The sequence below is a fragment of the Mobula hypostoma genome, chromosome 17 (genome assembly GCF_963921235.1).
Source record: "Mobula hypostoma chromosome 17, sMobHyp1.1, whole genome shotgun sequence".
Lineage (NCBI taxonomy): Eukaryota > Metazoa > Chordata > Chondrichthyes > Myliobatiformes > Myliobatidae > Mobula > Mobula hypostoma.
This window is the reverse complement of record NC_086113.1, coordinates 21,054,504-21,082,418: the sequence shown is the minus strand read 5'-3', so window position 1 is coordinate 21,082,418 and position 27,915 is coordinate 21,054,504. Positions and strand designations below refer to the sequence as shown.

Genomic DNA, 27,915 nt, shown 5'->3' with positions numbered 1-27,915 from the left:
TTTTGGTTTGTGTTTGTCTGATGTGAATATTATTTTAAAAAATCTAAATTGCTTAAGTTTTCAGGCAATATCTACATTTCCTATTCACTTCCATGCAGCTATTTAAAAAAAAGGGGAAATGGTGATTCAACCATATATGAATACCGAAGAATACAGCCAAACAAAAGTGTTTCTCCAGGACCAAGGTGCAAAACATAGCACCAACAGTCCTATACAGCACAAAGCACATATAAACCATGAGACAGCAGTAAAATACAGTCACACAAAAGAAATATAGTCCGAGGCCATGAATGTCCTAGCAGTTGCAGTTGAACACAATGCAGCTTGTCTTTTGCCAGTGAGCACTGGGCACTGGGGGGTGGGGGGTGTGTGGTGGTACAGATTCTAGCATGTATACCGTGCCACATCACCTCCAGCACTCCAGGGGAATGCCCAACTCCAAAGCACCCCCCTCCCCTGGGCAGATACAGTGACACCGCAGCTTGAGGCTTAGCCCTTGCTACGACTGAGGTCACACAATTCCTCTGCCATTGGCCAATAACCCAATGCACATGCAGCATTCCACATTAACAATATCCACCAGGGCCTCGCCATCACAAGAAAAGCGACTAAGACTATCACTTGCTGCTAGACTGCGCGCTAACACCTCTCTGTCGCAGGCAGCATCCCGTTCTTCATTGTCTAGGTCCTTCAGTTTCTTTGCCAACGAGCAGTTCGCTCTTAATGTCCAGTCGGATCTTGAGATAACAAAAAATACATTAAAAAAAAAGACACTAACACCTTTGGTTAAACAACAGGAATTCTGCAGATGCTGGAAATTCAAGCAACATACATCAAAGTTGCTGGTGAACGCAGCAGGCCAAGCAGCATCTATAGGAAGAGGCGCAGTCGACGTTTCAGGCCGAGACCCTTCGTCAGGACACCTTTGGTTAACCCTGTAGAAGCCACTGCATCCAAGCATGCTGCCATCTTACCAGAAGAACTAATGTGACAGTTGCTTAATTTAAATTGGAACAAAGCAAATGAAAGCAATCAGTATTTCTGGACAAGTCAAAAATTGTTACAGAACAGTAATTAATATTACCATTTGTACTGTTTTCCACGAGCTTCATGTGGAATTTCATTGCAGCAGTGTATATTGTAATAAACTATTCCAAATGCAAACTTTTCCTAAAAAATTAATGCATACTAAAGTTCAAGTTTTACCCACGCTGAAACGGAAGCAAATCGTTTGTTGATTATTCTGGAACTCATACTTTGATAATCTCAATTGCTGTTGAAACCCTCATCCACATTTTTGCTATTTTGGAGTTAATTGTTCCAACTTCCATCGTTCTACAGTACATAAATAATCAATCAAAACACATCCACTTGTGTTCTAAATTTCATGAAGTTCACTCATGACCTACATGCTTGCTGGGCTACAATGGAACCCAGTTAATAAACATTTTAAAAATTCCCCTCTTTTTTTTAAAAATCTCAGTGATCTTTGTCCTCCATTTCTCTGAATCCTTCTCCAGCCCTAAAACTTTGAGATACCTGCACACCTGTTATTCTGATCCTTTGTCCATCCTTTTTCAATCCACATTGGCTGCCTTGGCTTTAAGTATCAAGGCTTAGGATCTAGAATTCCCTCTCCTAACCACTATGCCTCTCAACCTCTTTTTCTTCCTCCAAGACCTTCCTTAAAAATTTTGATCAACTGCTATGCTTGAGAACATACCTGTGAAGAATGCCAAGGTATTTTTGCTTTAAAAGATGCTGCTACTTAATTAGGAGTTAATGTTGAAATATGCTTAGTGCTTTTGTAGATCTAATGTCTGGAGTTAAGATGGTGCCATGCGGCTGCCTCTCGAGCTCACCTGCTGAAACAGCTTACATTCCTCTCTTTAAAGGTCCTGATCTCCTTTTCAAGGTGGTTGGTGTTCTCTTGAGGTCCTGATCTGCAAGTGGCACTCAAACTTTTTTTTCAAAGATGGATGAGTTCCTGTTCCTGGAGCTTGTAGGCCATTTTCCGACGTTCTCCAGGCGCGGCTTGAAAGATGGTGACTCCGGAGTGCAGACCTATGGACGAGCAATTCCGGGTTGGTGTTACCAGCTGAGGTGTTGCAGGAGATGGAACATCAGGATTTTACTGCAGTGGATCTATGGATGGAGGTCTCTGTAGTTCAGAAGCCACACTCTCTCTCGCTGCCAATTCTCTAGTCAGGAATCTCAGAATAGAAAGTGATGGGGCAGACAGTAACACCCTAACAGAAACAGTCAATCTCCTGTTTCGCTGCGAAAAATGGGTGCTATCGCTCTGTCCCTTGTTAGTGAGAGCGAGGGAGCCATTGAACTGTTGGGTAAACAATAGTTTTTGTTGATTGCAGATCATGGTCTCTCTGAGTGTCTTGCTGTTGCTTGGTGGGTGGTGGGCGCTGGGGTTTTTTGTTGAAAAGGGCAGGGGGAGGTTGATGCTTTGATGCTTACTGCAGCTTATGCGAGGGCGAAGAGGGAGCTTTGGCATTCCAATATTTTTCTGTTATTCATTATTTTGGAGTTCTTCTGTTTTTCGCGGATGTCTGCGAAGACATGTATTTCAGACTGTACACAGTATACAGTCGCTGCTAATAAACTGAACCATTTGAACTAACGTCTCATACAGTAATAATAGCTTTGTGGTATATATGGCCTAACCGTGGTACTTCTATACAAAATTCAATGCAAAGCCAACTTTAATTTTACAGTTATTCTTTGTCGATTAAACCATGCTGGTCCGAACAGTAGCCACATTCTCAAAACAGTCGACAGAGCCTGCAAAACACCAACACCTTTTGCAAGACTCCTCATTTTCACTACAAAATGCACTCAGCCAATCAAAACAATAAATGATTAAAGCAAAAGCGAATAATTCAATTAAAACAGTAGCACACATTACATCATTAACACATATGAGCAATCGCTGGCAAAGTACAGACCATCCTTCTTACCAGGGCATAACATTACAGTGTAGTCAGTCATACAGTGTGATGGTTTTGCTTATTGTGTATAATGCTAGACAGCAGGACATTCTGTCAATTATTGTAAATATAGTGATTACAACTCCAACCATGAATAAGAACATTGAAGGACAAACAGAATAAGATGCAAGAATGAAAACTCACTCACTGTAATCTCAGCAGTTTATTATCTGTCATTACATTAAAGCCAAAGACAAAATTGCTCACACCTTTAGAAAAAATCATACATCTTTGATAACACAGTACAATAATGATCGTCTTTGATCTATTGTCCCTAATATTGGGTCACGTTTTCATCAGCGTTACATATATGCATTCCTTAATGATGCACTGGGGGAAAGACCACCGGGAATGCCTAATCTAACCCAGACAGTCTGACCTGGTGATTACCCAGCGAGCATCCATCGTAAGGATGCTTGTCATAGACCTTCCATCTCCAGGACGAAAGAAACTCAATAGGGTTGACGAATGGTGAGTATGGAGGAAGGATACCTTGTCCCATATGATGAAATAGTATGGGCCACTGACCCTGGCAATCTGTATCTCTTTGGATGCTAAGCATTATCTGTAAAGACCATTAAGGAATATGTTAAGGTGTGGGGTGTTCTATGGCCCAATCATTGGGATGCATGCCAGAACACGCGTTTGATTTGGCTGCACGCATGGTTATATATTGAATCACTCTACATGGTACCTGAACCTTTGCCCTATAACATTTGTCTATCATCTCCTCGTCTTCGAAAAATGGAAGCCAGCATCAGACTCCAACTCCATTGTCCTCTGTAATCACAATGAAGCATACTATTTGTATAAGGAAAACTATGCAGTTTTACTGTATAGTTGGAGATCAAATTTATGTAACATACAGGTGTAAATTTGCTATGTAGTGTCTTACTGATCTCATTCTCGAATGTCTGATTAATTGATGACACACGTAAACATGACACATTAAGCTGCATCCTTAGACCAGCCTCACACATGCACATACCAAGAATGAGAACATGGTCAACAATGGTTGCTTGTATGTCATTAGAGACCACTGTTCTTTTCCATCAGCTCTTTCAGCATATGTCTGTACTCCTCCCCTTTCTCTTCCCTCATCGGCTTGTGTCTATACTCTTCCTCCTTCCTCGTCAGGCTTGTGGATGTCCTCTACCTTCGTTTTCCCACGCTCAAATAAAGTGACACCACTACCAACAACTTTTTAAAGTATGTAAGTATGTGCTGATCGGTGCATCAACCGACTTGCAATGATAGCTTAATTCCTTGCAAAATAGAACTACTTTGAGATTGAATGTCATCTGGGGGCATTTGATTGTATTTTGCTTGACCTGTCACTTCCAGTCAATTCTTCTGTCTTCTAATGACTGCTGTGTCAAATATTTTGCAGAAGGTTCATTAGCAATTGCGACTGGTGTACATGCAATGAGAACTGGTTGACTGTCATGCTGTTTTGCTCAGTTGGGGTTTAGAATTGACCACATGCACTGCTGGCTTGACTGAAGTAACCAGACAACTCAGAAAAACTGTAATATTACTTCTCTTTCTAACTTAGCAAACTCAAGCCAAAACTAGATAGGAATCAAAAGATTCTTTTGGCAGCAAAATATTATTATCCTGCAGTCACTGTAATATAATTTAAACACCAATCAAAATGCCTGGAATGATGACTTTGTAAAAAATACTTTATTTCATATATTCTTTCTACTGGATACATTCCTTACAACCATTCTCTCTGTTTTAAATGAAAATCAGATGCATTTATTTAATAAATCTAGAAAAGGTTATGAATTCTGCACTGCATAGCAGGGTTTCAATGAATTAAAATCACTGCTTTTGCATAATTCCTTTTCTTTTCATAATGCGTCCCCGGAAGATGTGCCACAAATCATATCGTTAAAAGAATGGAATGTCCTGGGTCTGTAGAATGACCATCTCATACTTCAAGATTAGACAAGTGGCTTTGAAATACTTATTTTACCTTGTGTCTTCAATGTATTTTAATTCTTCACTGACATGTTGGTTTAAAATTTACTTCATCTTTCACGACAAAATAAGGCAATTGGCATAAACCAAGATATTGGGAAAAAAACCAGCTCCGGATAAAACAGCCAGTTAGGATATTAAAGCTCAGCCTGACATCACGACACTTCAAACATCTCAAACATTAGGTAACACTAACAGAGGGCTCAGTGAATTGGTACACCTCGTCATCAAACAGGTCTTCTGGCAGCTCTTCATTTTCATCATCAGCAAAGTAAGTTGGAAATGGTGGATTCTTATTATGCTCCTTAAGGTTAGGCAACCCAGAATCAATTACCTGGTTCAAAACAAAACATATTGTAAAGCCAATCTGGTTTTTAAATCAGACAGAATGGATTAATGCAACAAAGACATACTGTACAATTTGACACTAACCATAAGACTGATTGCTACGGAACGTTTTTAACTAATTTTACTAGATTTTCCAAACTTTAGATATTCAACACCTGCTGTGTTCTCATTTTGCATTATGGTACGTGAACTTGTCTGTATGGGCAAACAGTATAAATGCTGAAGGACTCTTGGAGCCACTACAAGTGCTGATGCAGTCCTAGAATGGAAAATCCCAACTTCTATTCAATATTATTCCAAAAATTTATTCCATTTACAACATCACTGCAGCTGATGCAAAATATTTAATTTTACTGATGCTGGTCGTTCCTCCAGCACAATCCTCTTAATCTTCACCATCTATATCTAAGGCTAGAGGATGGAGTAGATATCGTAAACAACTATTAACAGGTCTGGATGGATTACATTAACTGTTAATGGACAGCTTTGTCAAGACTTTTTTGTTTTTTAGAATGAATGTGTGAAAATTCAGAAATATGACAATTCTGAAAACCTTGGGAAGCTGAATGTTAAAAACCTAGTTCCTATATAAAAAACTATTGTGTAGTAGTTTTTAAACACAATGTGGCATCTTAATCCAGCAATAACTGTCTTTATACTGTTAGCAACATAATGGATTTAGAGCATATAGCACAGGAACAGGCCCTTTGGCTCATGATGTTGTGCTTAACTAATTAAACTAGTAACTAAATGTCTACCCAAATTAATCTATTCTGTCTACATAATGTCTATATCCTTCCATTTGCTGCACACCCATATGCCTATCCAAAAGCCTCTTGATTACCTCTACCTCATTGCCTGTAGCATCACCCTTTAATAAAGGCAAGCATGCCATATGCCTTCTGTACCAACCTATCAATCTTTGCAGCCACTTTCAAGGAGCTATGGACTTCAGCAACGCTAAAGATCTTGGTATTAGCACCTCACATTTGGCTGGATTAAACTCCAACCGCTATTTATCCATTTATATCTGCAAATGAACCACAATCTACAGTATCCTTTGACAATCTTTTGCGCTATACACAAGAGCGCCAATCTAAGCATTGAAAACTTACTAACCCATCCAACCACAAACAGCAGAGGTTCAGATACAGATGCCTACAGAACCCTATGAGTCACAGACTACCGGCCAGAATAGGTCCCCTTAACCACTATCCTGTCTTCTAAGGGCAAGCTAATTCTGAATCAAAATGTCCAAGGATCCCATGTAACTTTTGTATGAAAAAATGCAACAGTATTTCCACACTCTTCACTACTCTTGCCACATGCCTACTTCTTGTCACAACAGTGTAAACGCATAATCAAGTATTCATGAAGACAGTGAAGAAATGAGAAGTTCATCTTTGCTTTAAACAGCTTTTCCATTATTAAAGACCATTTCCAATCCTTTTACTGTTTTTTTTCTATGACAAGATCATTACTGAAAGGGACAGATTGGCAATTTATTCCTTGCAATTTAGACCTAAGCTTTGAAACCTAGGAGTTTATTATGCAAATGTATTATGACTCTCTCTTTCTTGGGAAATGGTGGTGCATACTTTTACATTTCTGGAAGACCAAATTACTTAGAGCCAAGGAAGTTATGAGGAATCAAAGTGCAGAAACAGATATGGTGAGTTAAACCACCAGTGCATCAAGGTGAAAAGAGTGAAGAAAACAAGGCCAACCATTGGGATAATCTTTGCCACAATTTCTTACCATTGCATGGAAGGGAGACAACAATCTACGGTGGATAAAACACCTAACACTGCAGAGTTTAACACTGATTAAAAAGATATACAATCTTTGCCACATTACCTAGGTCTTCAAAAGCCTACGATTTTAAGTTTAGGAAAGATGTGAGGGTGCTTATAAAATCATTTTTTCCCTGGGATATATAAATAGAACACTGCATTGTTACACATAATAATGACAAATTCAGGTTGCAGACTTAATGACCAAAAGGTGTCTATGCAACTTCTATGTGATGATTTTTTCCGTTAATGAATACTATCTTTCCTGCAAAAAATAAAAATTAGGTCTGAATACACAGGGGAAATCAGCAACTCCTCACATAACTGTTAACGTTTCCTAACCTGACACGCACGCACACGTCTTGGAAGTTATTGTCAATATTAGTGGCATTTTTCTACAAAACCTTTTTCTGTCAGGTGAAGAACAGTGTTGGAATGCTAACTTGTGGTAGCTGCTCAACACTTAAGGTGAGAAATCCATTCAAATAATCTGTGCAAAGTTAGACGTGGTCCAGGGAGCTCTTCTCCATCACTTTCAAAGAAGAAGGTCTATAAGGACTTAAACTCTGGGTTTTACATAGTGTCGCGCTAACCACTACGCTACCATGGCACCTGAATGTTTCCAAATGTTTCCTAGATGGGGCATGTTGTGCCATTCCCTCACACATGATGCTATTTGCACAGCAGATAGCCCTGGTGCCACTTAAGAGTCTTGCCTTGCTTTACTGAAGCTGACTTCTGGCAGCAAGTCTCTGCCAGGGGAACTGCAGCAGGGCGACTTCTATTCTGTAGGTAAGAAACAAACAAACACAGGCAAGAAAGAACACAGTTGACTCACTGTTGACTGCAAAGTCATGCAGGCAAGAGGTCATTTTTTAAAAATGACTAGTTGTAAACAGAATCAGTCAAAAGATACCTCCAGTAGTAACAGCAGCACAAATACAGCTGGATATTGCTCTTACCAAAATATTGCAGATTCCAATGCAATAAGTTCATTTATATTTTTATACGTATAATGATTAATACATGAAATATCTTGCTTCTTAAATATAAACAGATGGCTCAAATTAATCTGCAACATAGAACAATATTTTTCTGTCTCTGAATGAATTATTTATTTTGCATATTTTTCATTTAACTGTGATAGCTCTCTGCAACATTCTGCAATGACATAAATAATTTCATCCAAAGATTTCAGACATCCATCCAATAAAACAGTACAATATAATGTTAAGAGTGGACCTATTATTCGGCCAAGAGTCCTCAAGAAACCTGGACCTGAGAATTGTGCAGCATTACCACCAATCTATCACAAATTACTTTTCGTTTCGTAGATGAAAGTATAAATTCCTTTATTTTTGTTGATGCTTATAGTCCCTCCTAATCCATGTGACAAAACGCAAGGTCAATGACACTACCAGTGTAATACGCGATGGGACACTCACAAGCAACAGACTGTTCTATACTCCTTACCACTAGAACTCATTCTTATATTTAACACAGGTTATTTCAAAACATCATTCTTCCAATGACTGAATAACAGTAATTATAAATGAGAAAACACTGAATAGATAAAATGTGGTGTCCATCAGAGGGAAAAATCATAATACATTGGAAGCTACACCCTAAACTTAGCAATCTCTCGAATACATAAAACCCAATGGCTTTCACAGGATTTCAACAGAAATACATTCTACAAGATATAAACTAACTGATTCTACAGTGTTAAAATCAGCTATGGTGGATTGGTTTATTGATTTAATCTGACACATAGACAGTTTATGCAATTATTGATCTATAAGTGACCTGGTTACACAAATTAAGACAGAAATTCTTAGCTTCTGGGCTCTTGGGCATTTGGCTTCCACAGATTAGGAGAAATCAATCTTGGCAGATTTATATTTACATAAAGATCTTTACAACACCCAAATGACATTAGACAGTTACTTACAATAATTAATGTATATTTATTAATCGAGGATAATGGAGAAAAACTTATATAACATCCAAACAGGATAATGTAAATTAGGAAACACCTCAACAACTTTATATAATTTGTGTGGAATTAGAAGAAAGCATTCTCTCTTTCATATCAATGTACAATATGCAGCATATTCAAGGGTGTAAATATTTTGTAGCTATCATCTTGTTTAAAGACTTTTCCAGTGTCAGCTTGAAATCATGTTTGAAAGGGCACTAATTTTTCTGATTGCCAATCAACTGAGTGATTTCTGACAATGTCAAAGATGCATTCTACGATTTTAACACCTCACTTTCAATTCCCGGGCCCTGACTACCTCATTTCACCATGGATGTTCAGTTCCTATGAACTTTTACCCCCCATCAAGAAGGATTTAAAACCTTCAGCTTTTTTCTCAATAAAAGAACCAACCAGTTCCTTCCATAGTCTGGCAGAACTAGTCCTCACCCTCAACAATTTTTCCTTTGGCTCCTCCCTTTTTTGCCAGATTCGAGGGGTAGCCATAGGCACCTGCATGGGCCCTAGCTATGCCTGCCTCTTCACTGGCTATGTAGAATAGTGTTCTAAGCCTTCCCCAGTAATGCGCCCTAACTCTTCCTCCACTACAGTAACAACTGCATTGGTGCTGCTTCATGCACCCATGCTGAGCTCATCAATGTCATCAACTTTGCCTCAAACTTCCAATCTGCCTTTAAATTCACTTGGTCCATTTCTGACACATCCCTCCCCTTGATCTCTGGAGACAAACTGCTGACTGACATCTTTTATAAATCTACTGATTCCCATGGTTATCTTGACTATACCTCTTGCCATCCTGTCTCCTGTAATAATGTTACTCGCTTTTCTCAGTTCCATCGTCTGACACATTTGTTCCCAGGATGTGGCATTCCTTTCCCGGAAATCCTCTTTCAAAAAACAGGATTTCCCTTCCTCCACCCATGCTGCCCTCACCCTTATCTCCTCCATTTTCCGAACATCTCTTGTCCTTATCTACCACCCATGAGCCTCCACATCCAACACACGATCCTCTGCAACTTACAGCATCTCCAAAGGGATCCTACCACCAAACATATCTTTATTTCTACCCCCACCTCCGCTTTCCACAGGGATCGCTTCCTCCATGATTCCCTTATGCACTCGTCCCTTCCGGCACTTATCTCTGCAAGCGGCCAAAGTGTAACATCTGCCCATTCACCTCCTCCTGCACCTCCATTCAGGGCCCCAAAACAATCCTTCCACATGAGGCAACACTTCACCTATGAATCTGCTGAGGTTGTCTATTGTGTCCAGTGCTCCTGATGCAGTCTCCTTTACATTGGTGAGACCTGTCGTAAATGGGACACCATTTTGTCCAGCACCTCTGCTCCATCCACCAAAAGCGGAACTCCCTGATTACAGTTTAATTACAATTTTCGTTATCATTCCGTCATGTCGGTCCATAGTGTCTTCTTGTGCCAAGATGAGACCACCCTCAGGGTGAGGGAGCAACGCCTTATATTCCATCTGGGTACCCTCCAACCTGATGGAATGAATATTGATTTCCCCTTCTCGGTTAAAAAAAATCCTTCCCTTCCCTTCTTTTTCTATTCCCCACTCTGACCTCTTACCTCTTCTCATCTGCCTATCACTTCCTGCTGGGTCCTCTCCTTCCCGTTCTCATATGGTTCACTTTCCTCTCCTATTAGATTCCTTCCTCTCCAAGCCATCCATTTTTCCTACTCACCTGCAGTCACCAATCACCTTCTAGCTACCTCCACCCCTCCCACCTTTTTTATTCTGGCATTTTCCCCGTTCCTTTCCAGTCCTCAAGAAAGGTCTTGGCCCAAAACCTCGAATGTTTATTTATTTCCATAGATACTGCCTGACCTGCTGAGTTCTTCCAGCATTTCGGCCATGCCCCACCCTGTCTCTCCTATTTAAGTATCTGTCCAAATGGCTTTCAAGTGTTGTAATTATATCTGTGATACCACCTTCTCTGGCTGCCCATTTCAAATAACCTGGAAAATGCGTGTGAAAAACATACCACACAATTCTTTAAATTTCTCCCCTCAAACTTGTTTGCTCTAGTTCTAAAGTCTCAGATTATCTATGCCCCTCATAATTTTATACACTTCAGTAAGGTCATCCAGCGGTCTCTTACATTTCACTGAGAAAAAACTGAGCCTATCCAACCTCTCCTGATAATTACAACTCTCCATTCCAGGCAGCATTCTGGTGAGTCTCTTCAGCATGAAGGCAAACATATGAAATACCTTCTTCACTACCCCATCCACCTGTGTCATCATTTTCAAGGAACTATGGATTTGTGCCCCAAGGTTTCTCTGTACATCAATGCTCTTGAGGAGCTGTTTTTTTCTCCATGTTCCACCAGAATTTGACTTTCCAAAATGCATTACTTTATTTCTTACTACTTCACATTTGACTAGATTAAATACTATTTGCCACTGCTCAATCCAACTTTTAGCTGATATACATCCTACTGTATCTTAGACAACTTTCTTTCCTACCCACGACTCCAATTTTGTGTCATCTGCAAAGTAACTAACAAGAATACCAACATTCTCACTCATTTATATTTATTACAAAGAGCTAAGATCCCAGGAATAATCCCTGCAGTGCACCACTGGATACAGACTTCCAAAATAGTCAGAAAAACATCCACACTCTGTGTGTTCTACCACCAAGACAATTTTGCATTCAGTTTGCCAATATTCCTCAGAGTTGACTGTGCTTTAACCTTCTAAACCAGCTCACCACATAGGACCTTGTCAAAGGCCGTACTGAAGCTCATATCTATGAAACTGCCTTCATCAATTTTTTAACTACCTCCTCAAGAACCTTAATCAGATTTGTGGCATGATCTCCCCTATACAAAACCATGCTGACTCATCGTTATCCCGGCTATCCAAGTGAACAGACGTACTTACTAAGTAGATTTATCCTTTCTGCCCTTGGAAGCATCACTGGCTATCCTCCAATCTTTCAGTGCCTGTCTTGTAGCAAACAAAGATTCAAAAATCTCCATATGCGTCTCACGAATCTCACCCATTGCAACCTGTGATAGATCCCACACTGGGGATTTATCCACTGCAACGTGCATTCAATATATCTAATGATTTCTCCTTCCTCATACATACTCCAGAATATCAGCTTTCCACTCCCTTAACTCTCCACCTTCCACATCATTTTTGATACTCATGTTAAGTATACATTTAGGACCCTACTCATATGCTTTGGCTCCACAAATAGATAACACTTTTAGTCTCTGAGAGGACCTACACTTTCCCTAGCTGTCTTCTTCCTCCTTAAAAAAATAATGGATTCTCCTTAATCCTCCTTGCCAAAGTCATTTATAGTCTTATTGCTTTCCTAATTTCCTTCTTTAGTTCTCTCCTTAATCGCTAATAAACGTCAGGAGATCCTTTTGATACCAAAGGATATCAGTGCAAGCAGGAGGCATGGGGGCCAGTGAGTCAAAAAGCCTGAGTTCAGGGTCCCGTCATTGGCTACTGTGGGGTTGATACCAAAGATCAACCGGCGTCAAGAAGTCGATGCCTGATGGCCGGGGCCTGGGGACTGGAGGCCCGGTGGCTTGTCCTGGGGTTGTTCGTGTGTGTGAGGGCATAAAGGGACCCATTTTAATGTCCTCTACTGTAAAGATGAAGCCACACTCAGGTTGGAGGAACAACACCTTATATTCCGTCTGGGTAGCCTCCAACCTGATGGCATGAACATCGACTTCTCTAACTTCCGCTAAGGCCCCACCTCCCCCTTGTACCCCATCTGTTACTCATTTTTATGCACACATACTTTCTCTCACTCTCCTTTTTCTCCCTCTGTCCCTCTGAATATACCTCTTGCCCATCCTCTGGGTCCCCCCCCCCTTGTCTTTCTTCCCGGACCTCCTGTCCCATGATCCTCTCGTATCCCCTTTTGCCTATCACCTGTCCAGCTCTTGGCTCTATCCCTCCCCCTCCTGTCTTCTCCTATCATTTTGGATCTCCCCCTCCCCCTCCAACTTTCAAATCCCTTACTCACTCTTCCTTCAGTTAGTCCTGACGAAGGGTCTCGGCCTGAAACGTCGACTGCACCTCTTCCTACAGATGCTGCTTGGCCTGCTGCGTTCACCAGCAACTTTGATGTGTGTTGCCATTTTATTGTTGTTTTGTTGCTTGCTGTGTTCTGGTTTGTTGTGCTGTTCTACTGAGCATTCTGGGCATGCTATGTCAGTGTGGGAATGTGTGACACAGGCAGGCTGCCCCCAGCACATTCTTAGCTAATGCAAATGATGCTTTTCACAGTCTGTTTTGAATTACATATGATAAATAAATGCATCTGAATTTCCTATATCTGACTTGCACTTCCTCCTTTTCCCAGATCAAACCAACAATATCCCTCTTCAGTTTTCATTACTCACTGCAACATTCACCACACATTTTGATTAAGATCCAACAAGATGTCAAGAATTATTCTGAAAGACTACACTGATGCAAAAACATTCAAATCAACCTTTAAGTAGCCTCAGTGCAAACTATCAATACAATTTCTTTGTGTGTAATACAATAAGGAACTTGTTCTAAGTGCTGAACTGTCCATAGCAGAAAAACCCAACATAAACCATCAGCAAAGAACCATAACATTAGGGGAAAAATTGAGCACATCAACCTTATTGGTACTAGCAATCATCACTACACTTTCAATCGATAAACAGTCAATTTTCTTCATTTTTTTAAAAAAAAACAGAAATACAGATAATAGCTTCTGAGATGCAGCTAGGATCTCTGAAAAGTGACTTTTCTGGTCACAGATTTAAACGGCAAACAAAATCCTGAATCAAAAAATTATCAATGAAGCTAAAAGCATTTTCTAGGTAAATGGCATGTCATCAGAGTTAAAACACTTTTTAATTTCATGCCAAGATATCATATCCAGATATAATGTGATCACAGGCCTTACCAGAAAAAATACAATCATTTAATTTGTTTTGTTTCCAACAAATATTGTCTGCCTTGCTGAGTGTTTTCAGTATTTTCTGCTTTTGTTGCACACTTCCAGCAACTGAAATTTCTTTGGTTTCGTTTACTTTGAAAATTGTAAGTACTTCCCATATCTCATGATTTACTTTTCAGTGAAGTCAGACATTGGTGATGAAGCAAACCAGCACAGCCTCTGGTAGTCTCAGAAATGAAGCTTTTGAAGATCAAAATATCAAACCCAACGAATTGCTTTAGATGTATCAACAATAATAATTGTTTTCACGTACTCACTGAGACCTGAACTACCTGAAGCAGATGCTTCAAGCCATTGGAGAAGAAGTATTAATGCTGCCTCCTCAAAATTCTCTAGATATGCTGGCAAGTTAAGCGAACCAACACCACAATCCTTTCCAAAGCAAAGATCTCCAGCACTGAAGCTCTAGGCAGGAGGAGAAGATGGCGACGCAACGCAGCTTGCAGCAGCCACTCCAGTGAATGATATCTGTTATCTGTCATCTGTCAAGTAGGGTACCATGCACAATCCTGATTTGATGGAGACAGATGTGAGAGCGCGGAGGAACATCTGGAGAAACTTCTGAAATGCCTGCTTCGCTGCTGCTGCTACTGTGTGATCCAGAATCTGTGGAGGGGAAGGCCCCAAGTCCTCAGCTTTGCTTGTTGCTTGGCGGCTGGGGCGGGGTCAAAGCGCTCGGCAGAGATGGTGCTTGGTGCTGGAGGGCTGGTCGGAGGCTTGAAGATTTTTGACGGGCTCAGAGTCGGCTGCAGTCGGGTGCTTCCAATGGTGCTGCATCAGCAAGTTTGCAGCACTTGGAGTTCATGGCAGGGAGAGTTTCTCCCTTCTACCGTCTACGTGAGATGATGGGGCTATCGGGACTTGACACTTTTTTTTACCGTGCCCATGGTCTGCTCTTTATCAAATTACGGTACTGCTTTGCACTGTTGTAACTATATGTTATAATTATGTGGTTTTGTCAGTTTTAGTCTTGGTTTGTCCTGTGTTTCTGTGATATCTTTCTGGAGGAACATTGTATCATTTTTTAATGCATGCATTTCTAAATGACAATAAACGAGGACTGAGTGGCCTCATAATCTAATCTAATCTATGCTCTGCTCCAATGGACAAGCCACATTATTCAGGTGTTCAACATTAGACACTCAAAAAAGCCTTTTTAATCAGAGCTCGGTGTCATAGAATCATCCTGGCCCTTCAGTCCAAATGGCCCAAGATTCCCATCTAAGCTAGACCAATTTGCCCACATTTGATCCATACTCTTTTAACCAGGCGTTGCCATCTTGGGGTCCAAGGAGCCCTTGCTTAATGGTATTGGTCCATGGCAGAAAAAAAGGTTGGGAATCCCTGCACTAAAATTTTTCAATCCATATACCTGTACAGGGACCTTTTAGATGTTGTTAATGTACCTGCCTCGAACACTTCTTCTGGCAGCTCATTCCGTATACTGACCACTGTCCGGGTGGAAAAAGTTGCCCCTCAGGATCTTATGAAATCTCACTCTTTACAGTCTCAACCATTACTCCCTAGTTTCTAATTCCCCAATCCTGGGAAAAAGACTGTGCACATTCATCCTATCTATGCCCTTCATAATTTTATATACATCTATGTATGGGGTGTCAATGGAGGGGTAGCACCTCTGATGAAGAGGTTTGTCATGTCAATTCTGGGGCAGTTCAGAGTGTCCCCTCTGGACACTCAGCTCTCACCTGTGGCTCCGAGCAGCTGTTTGCATGCAACAGTGGCCACATACCGGTATACTGCTTCAATAGGCGGGCTAAACTAGGTGAGGGTAGCCTCACACTCTGGTGAGTTGGGGACATGTCTGTCCCAGCATATGAAGGAAGCGCCAACGGCCTGGGCGGATGAGATCCAATGGCCAGGAAGGCAGTATTGCAACACTCTGCGGAGAGAGAAGTGCATGACAAGGCACAGGAAATGTCATGGTCATACACTGCAACTGAGGAAGACCCCAGTTTGTGATGCTTGTTCGTACCACTGGACTTGGACTTATGAGGTCAAGAGAGTGGAACTGCCCCAGTACAATGGATTTTCCACTTTAAAAACTCTCCCGAACAAGTTTCCTGTTATTGTTGGACATGACAGACAACCACTACAGTATAAGATCACTGATCACTCTCCAATACATGCTCCAATGAAAAAAGTGCCAACCTGCTCAACCTCTCTGCTCAATTCAGCTTCTGAATCCCAACCACATCCTTGTGAACGTCCTCTGCACAGCCTAATGGCAGCTTTCCTAACAGCAAGGTGACCAAAACAGAAGACAGTACTCCAAATGCAGCCTCACCGACAGCTTGTACAATCGTGGCATGAAATTACTAGGTGAACAGTGGGAATAATTCAAGGCACCCTTGAAGACATACACCATTTCTGTCTCGATTCCTCAAAATACAGAAAGAATATTAAGGATACTGTTGAGAATAATTTTGAGTCTTTTTTTTCAGAAGCACACAGAAGCTTAGCATAAACAGTGGAACAATCATACCACCTCCTACGTTAACAGTTTATAATATTGATAATGCAATAATTCAATGATAATTTGGCTGGATATTGCATTTAATTTTAAATTCTCTGCTTACTTGAACTGGCCTTGCTTTTAAAACAATAAAAGTGATAATTGCAAAGTTAAATGTATGTCCTGCAATACCAGCTATCAAAACCAAGCAGATTTCCTATCAATTCTTGTTTATGATTTAGAGTTCCTCAATCTATCTTGGGACCAGTAGGAAGAAAACAAAGGAATTCACAAAGTCAATGAAGCTATACACAACAGTGCTGAATAAAGAACACACCATGCTCAGTTCTGCTGAAATAATTAGAAACAAATCTGTCGGAGAAGCTAGCTGGAGATTCCGGCTTGAAGCAAAGCAATGTCTAATACAGTTCCATGATGGATACTTTAAATGGGTCAAAGCATTTCTTGTTATATTTACTTGCTGCATGTACTTCGGTTCAAATGTTTACGAGCAAAGTGATGTACTTCTTAAGTCACTAAAATTAACTTATAAATCAAGCACGTTTATACTGTTTAAGGTTGCTGCCCCATTTAAAAAATCTCTTTTGTAAAACCTTACTAACAAAGCTTTCAAAACTCCTTGCCTATGTATAATAGAAAATGTTATACATTTGGAATTTCTACTTGAAAACAGCAGATAGCAACCATTTTTAAAGTGAATTAATTTACTCCAGGAACTTTGCTTTAAAAAAATCTTCCATATACCATTAAATCCGCTACTTATTATAAAAGTATTTATATAATTTTTATCAGAAATTTGTGAATTTCAGTACATTAACACAGAAAGGCTAAGCCTAACTTCAGTAAATCCATCCACCTTAATTATACCCAGGTATTATACTTACATAATAAACAGACATTAATAATGATCTCATCTAAGAAGGTAAAAATCAAGGTTAATAATTTATGATAGAAGAATGAAGAAAGGAAATTACCAAGAAATGGTAGTCTGATAGGAAATGATTTCTGTTTAAAAACTCTGCAGATTGACTTTACGAATGTTGAAATCTGAGGTCTTATGAACCAAATGCAAAATAGAAAAACATGTAATAAATTCTGACCAACGCAGTTAGAAAGCTCAGGAAAAAAATTGCTGAGTTATTTATTTGAAGGATCAAGAAAGAAACCAAGGGGTTCCCAGGTGGTAACTTTAAGACAAGAAATAAAGATCTGAAGACACAAGCTTCACTGGTAATTCAAAATCAGCTGGTCTAGAATTAAAAAGAGAACCAACTGTGATCATAACAGTTCTGGACTGTTATAAAAATCTAATCCAGTCCTTAAAAAAGTAATCTGTTATGCTGACCTGGTCTAGATACCAACAAAATGTCTTCCTCTTAACTGATCAGCAAAATGGTCTACCAAAATCATTACATCTTTTCAGAACACTTTCATCATAAGGACCTTGGCATGAAAGAATTCTTCTCAAGGGCAATCTGAAATGAACATAAATTGCTGGCCTTGGTTTTGCAGAATAAAAAAAAAGCTACATTACCTTTGGGTAATGAGGTTTAATAGAAAGATATAATTCTTTGAATTTTAATCACACACTTTGTACCAAAATGTAATCTTGCCAGATGCAAATACAGATTCCTTTCAAACAATAACATTTTCAAGAATTTTTAAGATTTATTTGCATTTGCACTTCCGATAGAAATCATTAGTTAATTATCCATGGGTATACACCAACTCCTCTTCCAACTCATATTAAAACTAATTTTTTTTACAAACACAATGTCAACAAAATCTTATTTTGTTGAATCTAAAATAAGATTCTAGATGGCACATGCTTTTATTCCACCCCCCTCCCCCCCCATAGGTCATATGGAATGTTTCATAAAAATACCAACACAATAGATCATAAAACTTCAGTAAATATAAAATGAATATCCCCTTTGAAAATCATGATAACAGGGGTGAGGTGCTTGTTTCTTCTATTTATTTCAACTCAGGCAGCTTCCGCTTCCATTCAGGAAGTCTTTCTGGCTTGCTCTGGTATAATTATTTGATGGTTTCTATTCAAAATGCTAAGGCAAGTAAATCCTAAAAGTTAGTAGGAACTTTGCTGTTTGAAAAAATCCTCTACGCACATCCGGTAACATTATTATTTTTTAATTTATATTGTGTTAAGATGGATTCTTTCAAAACGCTGAGTACTGTGTGGGAAGAAAAGTCAATGCCAGAGGTTCTCCATCGGGAGGAAAGCAGATTCGCCTCACGTTAATGTGCCTTTTGATTGGAACTAAAGCAATAAAGGCCCTTCAGACTTCACCAATGATGATACTTTATTCCTGTCCTCAGAAAGGGTAGGAGGAGGATGAAACAAAACCTTTTGCTGAGTGTCAGGGAAAAGTAGAGAGATGGGAAGGAAAATTGTACAGCTTTGTAGCTATAAACAAGGCACATATAATAGAGATATATCCTTCTCAAGCTGTGAATAGTTGCTTAGTTTGTATGATAAAAATCATCCCTAATTGATGGCCCTGAGGGAAATCTAGAGGGCAAAGTGAGGATATGAGATGGACCTGGCAGGTAAGATTAAAGAAAATTCCAAGAGGTTCTATAGCTATATTAAGAGCAAAAGGGTGGCTAGGGAGAGAGTAGTTCCCCTCAGAGATCATTGGGGCAACTACGTCTTAAGTCGCAAGAAATAGGTTGGATTTTTAAATGAAATTTCTCCTCAGTACTTACTGAGAAAATTGTGGTTGCTCAATAGATAACAGAAACAAATGGAAATGTTTTGGCAGACATTTATTTTACCAGGGAGGAGGTGTTTATAGCCTTATAACGCATTAAGATGGATAAACCCCAAGGGAGTGACTTTGTGGAGGCTCGAGAGGAAAGAGAGGAGACCCTTGAAGAGATATTTGCTTCATCATTGGTCACTGGTGAAGTTCCCAAAGACTAGAAGTCGACTAACATTGTTCAAAAAGGGTAGCAATGACAACCCAGAGAACTACAGGTCAGTCAGCCCAACATCAGTAGTGGCCAAATTACTCAGGAGTATTCCGAGACAGGACCTACCAACATTTGGATAGACAGAGTTTGATTAGCAGGAGTCAGCATGGCATTCTGCATGGAAAGCTGTGTTTGATCAATCGTTCAGTTTTTTTTTGGAAGAGGTACATGAGGGTAGGGCAGTAGGTGTGTATTTGAACTTTAGCAAGACCTTTAACAAGGTCCTACATGCTAGGTTGGTCTGGAAGTTTAGGTCCAGGGAGAGCAGGGAAGATGGAAATTGGCTTGTGGGTAGGAAGCAGATGGTAGCGGTGGAAGGTTGCTTTTCGGAATGGAGACTGGTGACTAGTTGGGACTTTATTATTTGTAACTTATATGAGAGATTTGACTGTGGATGAACAAGGCTTGATTAGTTAGTTTGTGGACAACACAAAATTAGGAGGGTGCTGAGAGTGAAGGTACATTACGTGCAGATTTTGATAAATTAGGGAAGTGGACCACGTGGCAGATGGATTTTTAATATATAGTAGGTAAGTGAGAGAAGGTGCATTTTGTAAAGTTAAGCCAGTATAGGACTTATAATATGGATGGTAGGCCACAAGGGAGTGCAATGGACCGAGGAGTACAAGAGCGCAGCTCGCTGAAAGCAGCATCAATGGTAGACGACGTGGTGAAAAAGGCATTTAGCATGCCGACCTTCATCAGTCAGGGCACTAAGTATAGGTGTTGAGACATTATATCACAGAAGTGTAAGTTGCTGAAGTCATTGGTGAGGCCACATTTGGGGTACCACATACAGTTTTGGTCACCACGTCATAGGAGAGAAGTGGTTAAATTGGAAAGAGTACAAAAAAATATTGAAGATGTTGCCAACATAGTGGGTCCGAGTTGTAAGGCGAGGTTGACGAGGGAAGGTCTCCATTTCCTTTGGCATAGGAGAATGAGGGGTGACCTTGTAGAAAAGTTTTAAATTATGAAAGGTGTAGATAAGGTGAATGATAACAATCTTTTTCCCAGGATAGGGGAGTCCAAAAATAGGGGTTATAGATTTAGGGTAAGGAGGGAAAGATTTAAAAAGGACCCAAGAGGCAGCTTTATCACACAGAGGTTGGTGAGTATATGGCAAGAACTGCCAGTAGAAGTGGTTGAGGCAGGTATAGCGTATCATTTAAGAAGTATTTGGAGGGGAGGTGACGCAAGAGGGATATGGGGTGAACACAAGAAATAGAGATTAGTTGGGTAGACCACATGGTCAGCACAGATTTATTGAGAATAGGCCTCAATCTGTGCTATATTGCTCTGTGACAAAGATGGAAAGTACTTCATGAGAAATTTCTACCCAATAGTAGCCACAAGCTATTTCATTCTTCTTGTATATTACCTTCATTTTCTACTTACTACTATGAAGAATTCCTTATGAAATAAATCACAAAATATTTATCGCTTACCTTCACAAGGCAGTTCTTGTGCCCTGGGACAGAACCATGAATGTAAAGGATGTTCTGTTTTGTGTTTACTCTCCATACCTACAAACACATAAGCAGCCCAGTAAACTACTATCCGTAACAGGAATAGGATAAGCAGAAGAGATAACACGTGCAAAAATATCTTTCCATCAAACTACTTTAGAAAGTTTGTTTTGACAACTAAGAAACCCTATTTACCAGTTACTGACATTTGGAGACTACATAATTTTCTATTATTTCCATCTAGCTGCCACCCACCCCCCCACCTCACCTTCAAGCCTCTTAAAATGTTCTATAAAATTAGGGAAACTCATACTGCAGTATTAAAACTGGACTATGCCCAATAAATATGGTTTTTCTTATTTATCAAGACATTTCAGAGTTGATAATTTGGACCTTAAGGAAAGTATGAACGAAATAGGTGCATTATGTGACACTATTCACGACTACCTGATCTCACACACTGCTTCAAAGCCAATGAACTACTTTAATTGGATGTTATATTTCTCCACTTGACACGAGAAAATGAAGATTATACACTACTTTGTATAAAGTAGGTAGATCTTCATCACCAGAAGACATTAGGGTACAGGTGGTATTAGGAGAATCCACAAACTTCTTGATCACCATCACTGATTACTCGGTTTTATGATGAGAACACCTAATCATGGGGATTTACGTGTCCAGACCACATAGTAGAATTTGATTTCCAGTCTATGGAGTACTACTCCAATAATCCTAACCCTACAATGTGCTAGCTGTGAAATTTAGGTAAAACTATTCTTCATCTGAATCTAATGGTGAATCTGTGGAATTCATTGCCACAGACAGAAGAGGCCAAGTCATCGGATATACTTAAAGTGGAGGTTGATAGGTTCTTGATTAGTAAGGGTGTCAAAGGTTACCAGGAGAAGGCAGGAGAATGGGATTGAGAGGGATAATAAATCAGTCATGATGGAATGACGGAGCAGACTTGATGCACAAAATATCCTAATTCTGCCTTTATGTCTTGTGCCTTATTTGGTATATGAAATTACGCTACTGATCACCCATGATCTCAATGAATGGAGGAATAGGGTCTTGGGGTTAAAAAGCCCACCCCTGTTCCTGAATCTCAAGAATAATGCACTAAATAAACTACAATAACATTATTAAAAAGTTCAACATCTAACCTTGAGTGTAGTAATGCAGAAAACCTATAGCAGTTGTAATTTCAGGAGGTATACTAAAAATTGCCTGAGACTTTTACCTCCTGTAAGCTTACTAGGCATCTTGGTTTGATCACAAGATAGCGGACAAAAAGTTTAAGAGACGTCAATCAAATGGACAATTTTCTTCCCCTTGAATTAATCATTGGGCAACCCTTCTCAGATTTAATCATAGTTCAGTAATTATCACCTTCAGGCCATGAGCCGTTCTGTAGATGTTCCCCATTCTTCCAGGCATTTTCTTCCCAGGAAAAACTCTAGCAGGATCCTGTATTCAAGGAAGCAGACATTGTTTGTGAGCAAGATAACAAATTAAACATAAAGTTTAAAAATATATTCCTTGCACATAATGGCATACTAGTAATTATCTGGGACTATATAATACTCATTTAAAATTTTCACAGTATATTTGTATAAATATAATTTTTATAGAATGTTAATATCCTACATGGTCCTTAAAAAGAAAATGAAACCAACATTTAAACTGCAGCTACCAAGAAATTCACACTGCAATCCTGATTAAAATCCAGGCACAGATTGGGATATATGGGTGAATGAACATACCATGCCACACATTTATGCAACTCAATTTGTAAAGCAATCAGCTGAAAGTTCAAATATTGGTTGCTTACGGCATTGGATGCTGGATTGTTATTTTTAAAATTGGGTTTTCAAATTTAGAGAAATGTTATTGTAAGTGTCACTGTGGTTAATGTTAAGTTGAAGTAGTACAACTATCTGACAAAAACCAATCACCCCCAAAATGAATGGAAAACAGTTCTGCTGGAATAAGAGTTTCAAGGGCCGAGTTGTTGAATCAGACCATTAATGGAACTGACTGCAATGTGTACAGTAGTGCTGGAAATACTACACTAACAAATAACACTTACACCACCGGGGCCCGAAGCCCCTGGCCTTCGATGGGTTTTGGTTTGTCCATGAGTTGCAGGTTGGCCTTTAAATCCCCATCTCTTCATAACTCCCTGAAAACCTTTACCAATTCTGTAGGAATAAAATTGGAAGACAATACATTGCATACATGTTATCTCAAAGCTCAAGATCATAATTCAGATCTATTTTCCTAGGTTTTTGCAATGAAATAACACCAACTAAAATCTAGAAATACTAAATAGATGAATTCTAGTTTCAATTACTGGGAAGAATAAGTCATTGGAAACTACTTAAACCTTAGCAATTAAAATAACACACCAAGCAATAGCATTCACTGAACTTTCACAACTAGAGGACAAGAACTGACTGATTCCAGAGTTTCAAGGAGGATAGGTTTATTAATATGACAAATGAATATTCAATGTGTTCAATTTGGTTTATACATGATTGATTACACAAATTACAACAGGAATCCCTTGGTTATGTGTTCTTGGATGTTTGACTTCCACCTATAAAGAGTAATCAGTATTGTCAGATTTATATTTGGATTAAATCTTAGTAAAACCAAAAGAGGTTAGATGGTTACTTGCAAGATGTAATGGACTTTGCAAGTAGTAGGTTATGAGCAATTTGCTTTGTGTCTGAATTAGAAGGCCTCATTTGCCGATGAAAAATAATGTAAATTGGAAGACATAGCTTGAAGTGAAAACCTTATTTTGATGAAATGAAAAGACAGCATTCTTTTATTCACAACAGCAATGTATTCAACTATTTGAAGACTATTTTACAGTGGATCTTACCATATGCCAAATTGAAATTCTTTCAGACAGGCACCCAATTTTTTCTGGTCAATAATCAACAAAGTGAATTCTGAGCATGCAAATGATGAATTTTATGACTTTCATACTTTGCTTGCATTAATTCTGCTTGCATCACTTGTTAGTCCATTTACAGCAGACTGCTTAATGAGGAGGAATTCATTTCTAGAATTCTACAATTAGTGGCAATAGGAACAACACTGTAGTTTACTTTTGGTATCAAATTATGAGGTTGTAACTATTTCCCCCTTTCATCCTCATCTTATTCCTTATGATATAGAATGAGGCCATTTATTTGGCTCATCGCATCAGATGAACCAGATTCCCTCATTCACTTCCCTGCAACCTATTCCATCTCACATGCCTGGCAATCATGAAGGTAGACCAGTGAACGTGGTGTATATAGATTTTGGTAAGGCATTCGACAAGGTTCCCATTGGTAGGCTCACTCAGAAAGTCAGGGGGCATGAGATCCAGTGAAATATGGCAGTATGGTTTCAGAATTGATTGCCCACAAAGCAGGCAGTGGTAGTAGATGGAACATATTTTACCTGCAGATTGATGACCAGTAGTGGTATGTAGGGACACCTGCTCTTTGTGATTTCCATAAACAACTTGGATGAGAAAGTGGAAGTGGGGTTAGTAAGTTTGCACACGACATGAAGGTTGGTGAAGTTGTGGATAGTGTGGAGGGTTGTTGGACGTTTCAGCAGGACATTAACACGATATCGAGCTGGACTGAGAAGTGGCAATGGAGTTCACCTCAGAAAAGTGTGAAGTGATTCATTCTGGAAAGTTGAATTTGAAAGCTGAGTACAGGTTTAATGGCGAGATTCCTGGCAGTGTGGAGGAACAGAGGGAAATTGGGGTCCATGTCCACAGATCTCAACCCAAGTTGATTGGGTTGAAAGATGGCATATGGTGTGTGGATTTTATTAGTTGGGGAAATGAGTTCAGAGCCACAAAGTAATGTTGCAGTTCTATAAAACTCAGGTTAAAGGGCACTTGGAATATTACATTCAGTTCTGTATGCTTCATTATAAGGTTGTGAACCTATGGCATACATGCCCGAGATGACATGCTGAAAAGTTTTGTTTGCACATGTTATACAGTACTTGATTCTTTAAACTTTAACCATAACAAAAATATACAAAATAATTATCTATACTGACAAATGAAGCAGTGAATGATTTTTCACAAGCCGAGGGCAGAGAGATCCTCTTAAAGGAAGCGTCTCATGCCCGCTTGGCACCAGCTACACAGTTGTGAAAAGACAGGACACAGGAGGATACATTTTGACATTGTCACAAGACCTAGTGTATACATCAGTATTTGGACAGTAAACATAAAATAAAAAAACATAAAATTAAATAGAAATAATTTTTCAATTGCCTTTTTAGAAGAATAATATCAATAATTTTGAACAGGTTTTCTAAAATGCTTCCTTTGTTTCAATCAGTTTCTTTTATATATTTATTCATAATAAAACATTGAATACACATAAATAAACAGGACTCATCCTTTTTCCTTAGAACAGTCCATAATTATTGTTAATAATTCAGCAAAGAATGTTATTGATTACTGAAAATTACCATGGTATGCAAGAGATTTTTTTTAAAGAAGAGATTATAGCTAACTCGGGTACACACTCTTAAAAATGATCTGCCACCCCTGCCCAAATGTCGCAAAATTTTTCCAAGGCAAACAAAAACTACATCAAATAGATCTCAACTGCCTATTTCATTCATTTGCAGATACCTTTATCCACTTTTTACACTTTAGCTTCACGGTTAAATCATTAAGTTAATTATTAAGTAGCTGTTACTCTTGCTATTAATTTAAGTCATAAGTTTTTCTTTTAAGTGCTAGAATTTACTATGGCTTCACCAGTTTTTCTTGCTCAAACCCATACCACAGCTACTGAATATAAAATGTTATTATGTGCTTAGTATAAGTCCCAGAATATATGAACACAAAGTAAAACCCTTTCTAAAAATGAAAAACTTCAGTTGCCACAAATCACTTAGAGCCTGAAGTTTATTCATTATGTGCTGTGTCAAAGCTCAAAGTAAACAACCCAAATTCTAAAAAGCAGCAAGTTGAAAATGAGATGTCTTATTCTGTAACATGTTAAGATAAAAGTATATTGTGCTAAGGAATAGCTATATATTTATATATATTTATATTTTGGATAGAGTTTGCATTTGCAAAATTCCCTATTGACTTTCTGCAGGGGGCAATAGTGGGGAGCAAAATAGAGTGTGGCAGCATGCAGATTAGTAGATAATTACAGCTACCAGCGAACTTGAGGGAGATGCAGCTGTTACGTGTAATGGCATAATCATAATCCAAATCTTCACCCTCGAGGCCAGCTCAACTGGAAGATTAGCGAAGGAAGTGACATTTAGTTCACAGCAGAGAAACAGCTGCTGTAGCGTTTCTTCTGTACAATAAGACAAAGAAAGGATGAAGGAACAAAAGAGCATGTCCTTGAGCATTTACTGAACGAGTTTTACTTTGCTTCAAGTTACCTAGTATGGATGCAACTTTTGCTCAGTGCATTAATTTGCAGTACTCCGAAAATTAAGCTTGCTTGCTCTTTTAAATGTAATGATGTTGACAAGAATAAAATATTTTGTTAATTTGACCGCCTATACCCCAATCTAAAGAGAAATACAGTATTGCATATACTTGTTAAAAGTCAATTAAAATTGGGTTACTGACAGGAACTGAAAATTATGATTTCATTTAGTAACAAGCCTCTCAGTTGCATTAATCATATTTTCTGATGCCATCACTCACAAATAAAGGAACAGTAATTAAATGTTAAAGTGCTGCATGATTTTATTGGTTCCATTTGTAAATAAGCAGATGCGTTTGCACTAAATCGTGGCAGCTGAAGAACAAATTGTGCTGGAATCACTAACCCCACAGCAGCTACCCTATTCCAGAATCTTGCTTTATTTGGTATTACTTCAATATTAACAATAAATTGAAATGTTGCTGTCAGAAAGCCATTTTGTCATTGTTCCACTGAAAGAAAGGAAGGTTTCCATGGAAATGATTATACCCGTGAGGTGAACCTCATCTTTTCAGATGTGACAAAACAGGATGGCGAGGCAGTAGCTTACTCCGCACATCCCTGCCTCCAATTTCATTTCTAAATTAAACAGCACATGTAGCCTGCCAATGAACTTTAGCCGAAGATTGAGAGTAATTTTTCTATTAATGTGATCCTGTCATAAATGTTGACAGGGGCATCCAAAAGAAAACGGCATACAACAATTCATGCTTTTTTCTTCTGCTTTAAAACTTAATAGGAAAATTTGTGAGAATAATTTGCTGAAGTTCATATTTGATACACGAGGGTAACTCCATGCAAGTCATGGTAATGCAATCCAAAGGAAATACACAGATATCTATGAAGTGGATCACTTTAAGCACAACAATTGCTCTTTGTTTTAATGCATTCAACATCCTCTGTAATGCTTTATAATTCAGTGTCATTTTTATTTCTTTCTTTTAATGCTTAAATTTGTTAAAAATATAGGACACATTGTGTTTGCCCAGTGTAGCATTCACATTTTATAAATTTCTCAGGTACATCAGCAAGTGAAATAAAACTACAGATAGCATTAAATAATTCAAGATTACAAAGATGGAAAATATTTTTAGAATCATTCAGCAATGGTGGTAGTCATGTGGTGTACTGTGCCTGATCTTTAAAAGAGCAATCCAAATGACAACATTTCATAAGTACTACATTGACTGTGAAGTGCTTTTGGATGTCCCAAGGCCAAAGAAGATGTTATCTAAATGCAAGTCATTTCTTTATTCAGTTGTAATTTTATTTGATGCCTCATAACACTCCTAAAACCTTTAATTTGCATTTCATTGTTCTGATTTCTACGGCGTCTATAG

At 38.9% G+C, this 27,915-nt stretch overlaps 1 protein-coding gene across 1 annotated transcript in view; it reads right to left on the bottom strand.

The window, feature by feature from the left end:
- Nucleotides 1–4,755: 4,755 nt before the first annotated feature.
- Nucleotides 4,756–27,915, bottom strand: part of mrpl3 (mitochondrial ribosomal protein L3) — a 56,543-nt gene continuing 33,383 nt past the window's right edge. The window contains exons 7-10 of the mRNA XM_063069627.1: nucleotides 23,176–23,287; nucleotides 22,476–22,553; nucleotides 21,060–21,137; nucleotides 4,756–5,322 (exon numbers count right to left, since the gene is read on the bottom strand). Coding sequence (XP_062925697.1) covers nucleotides 5,170–5,322; nucleotides 21,060–21,137; nucleotides 22,476–22,553; nucleotides 23,176–23,287 — 421 coding nt within the window. The 3' untranslated portion in view covers nucleotides 4,756–5,169. The remainder of the gene's footprint in view (nucleotides 5,323–21,059; nucleotides 21,138–22,475; nucleotides 22,554–23,175; nucleotides 23,288–27,915) is intronic.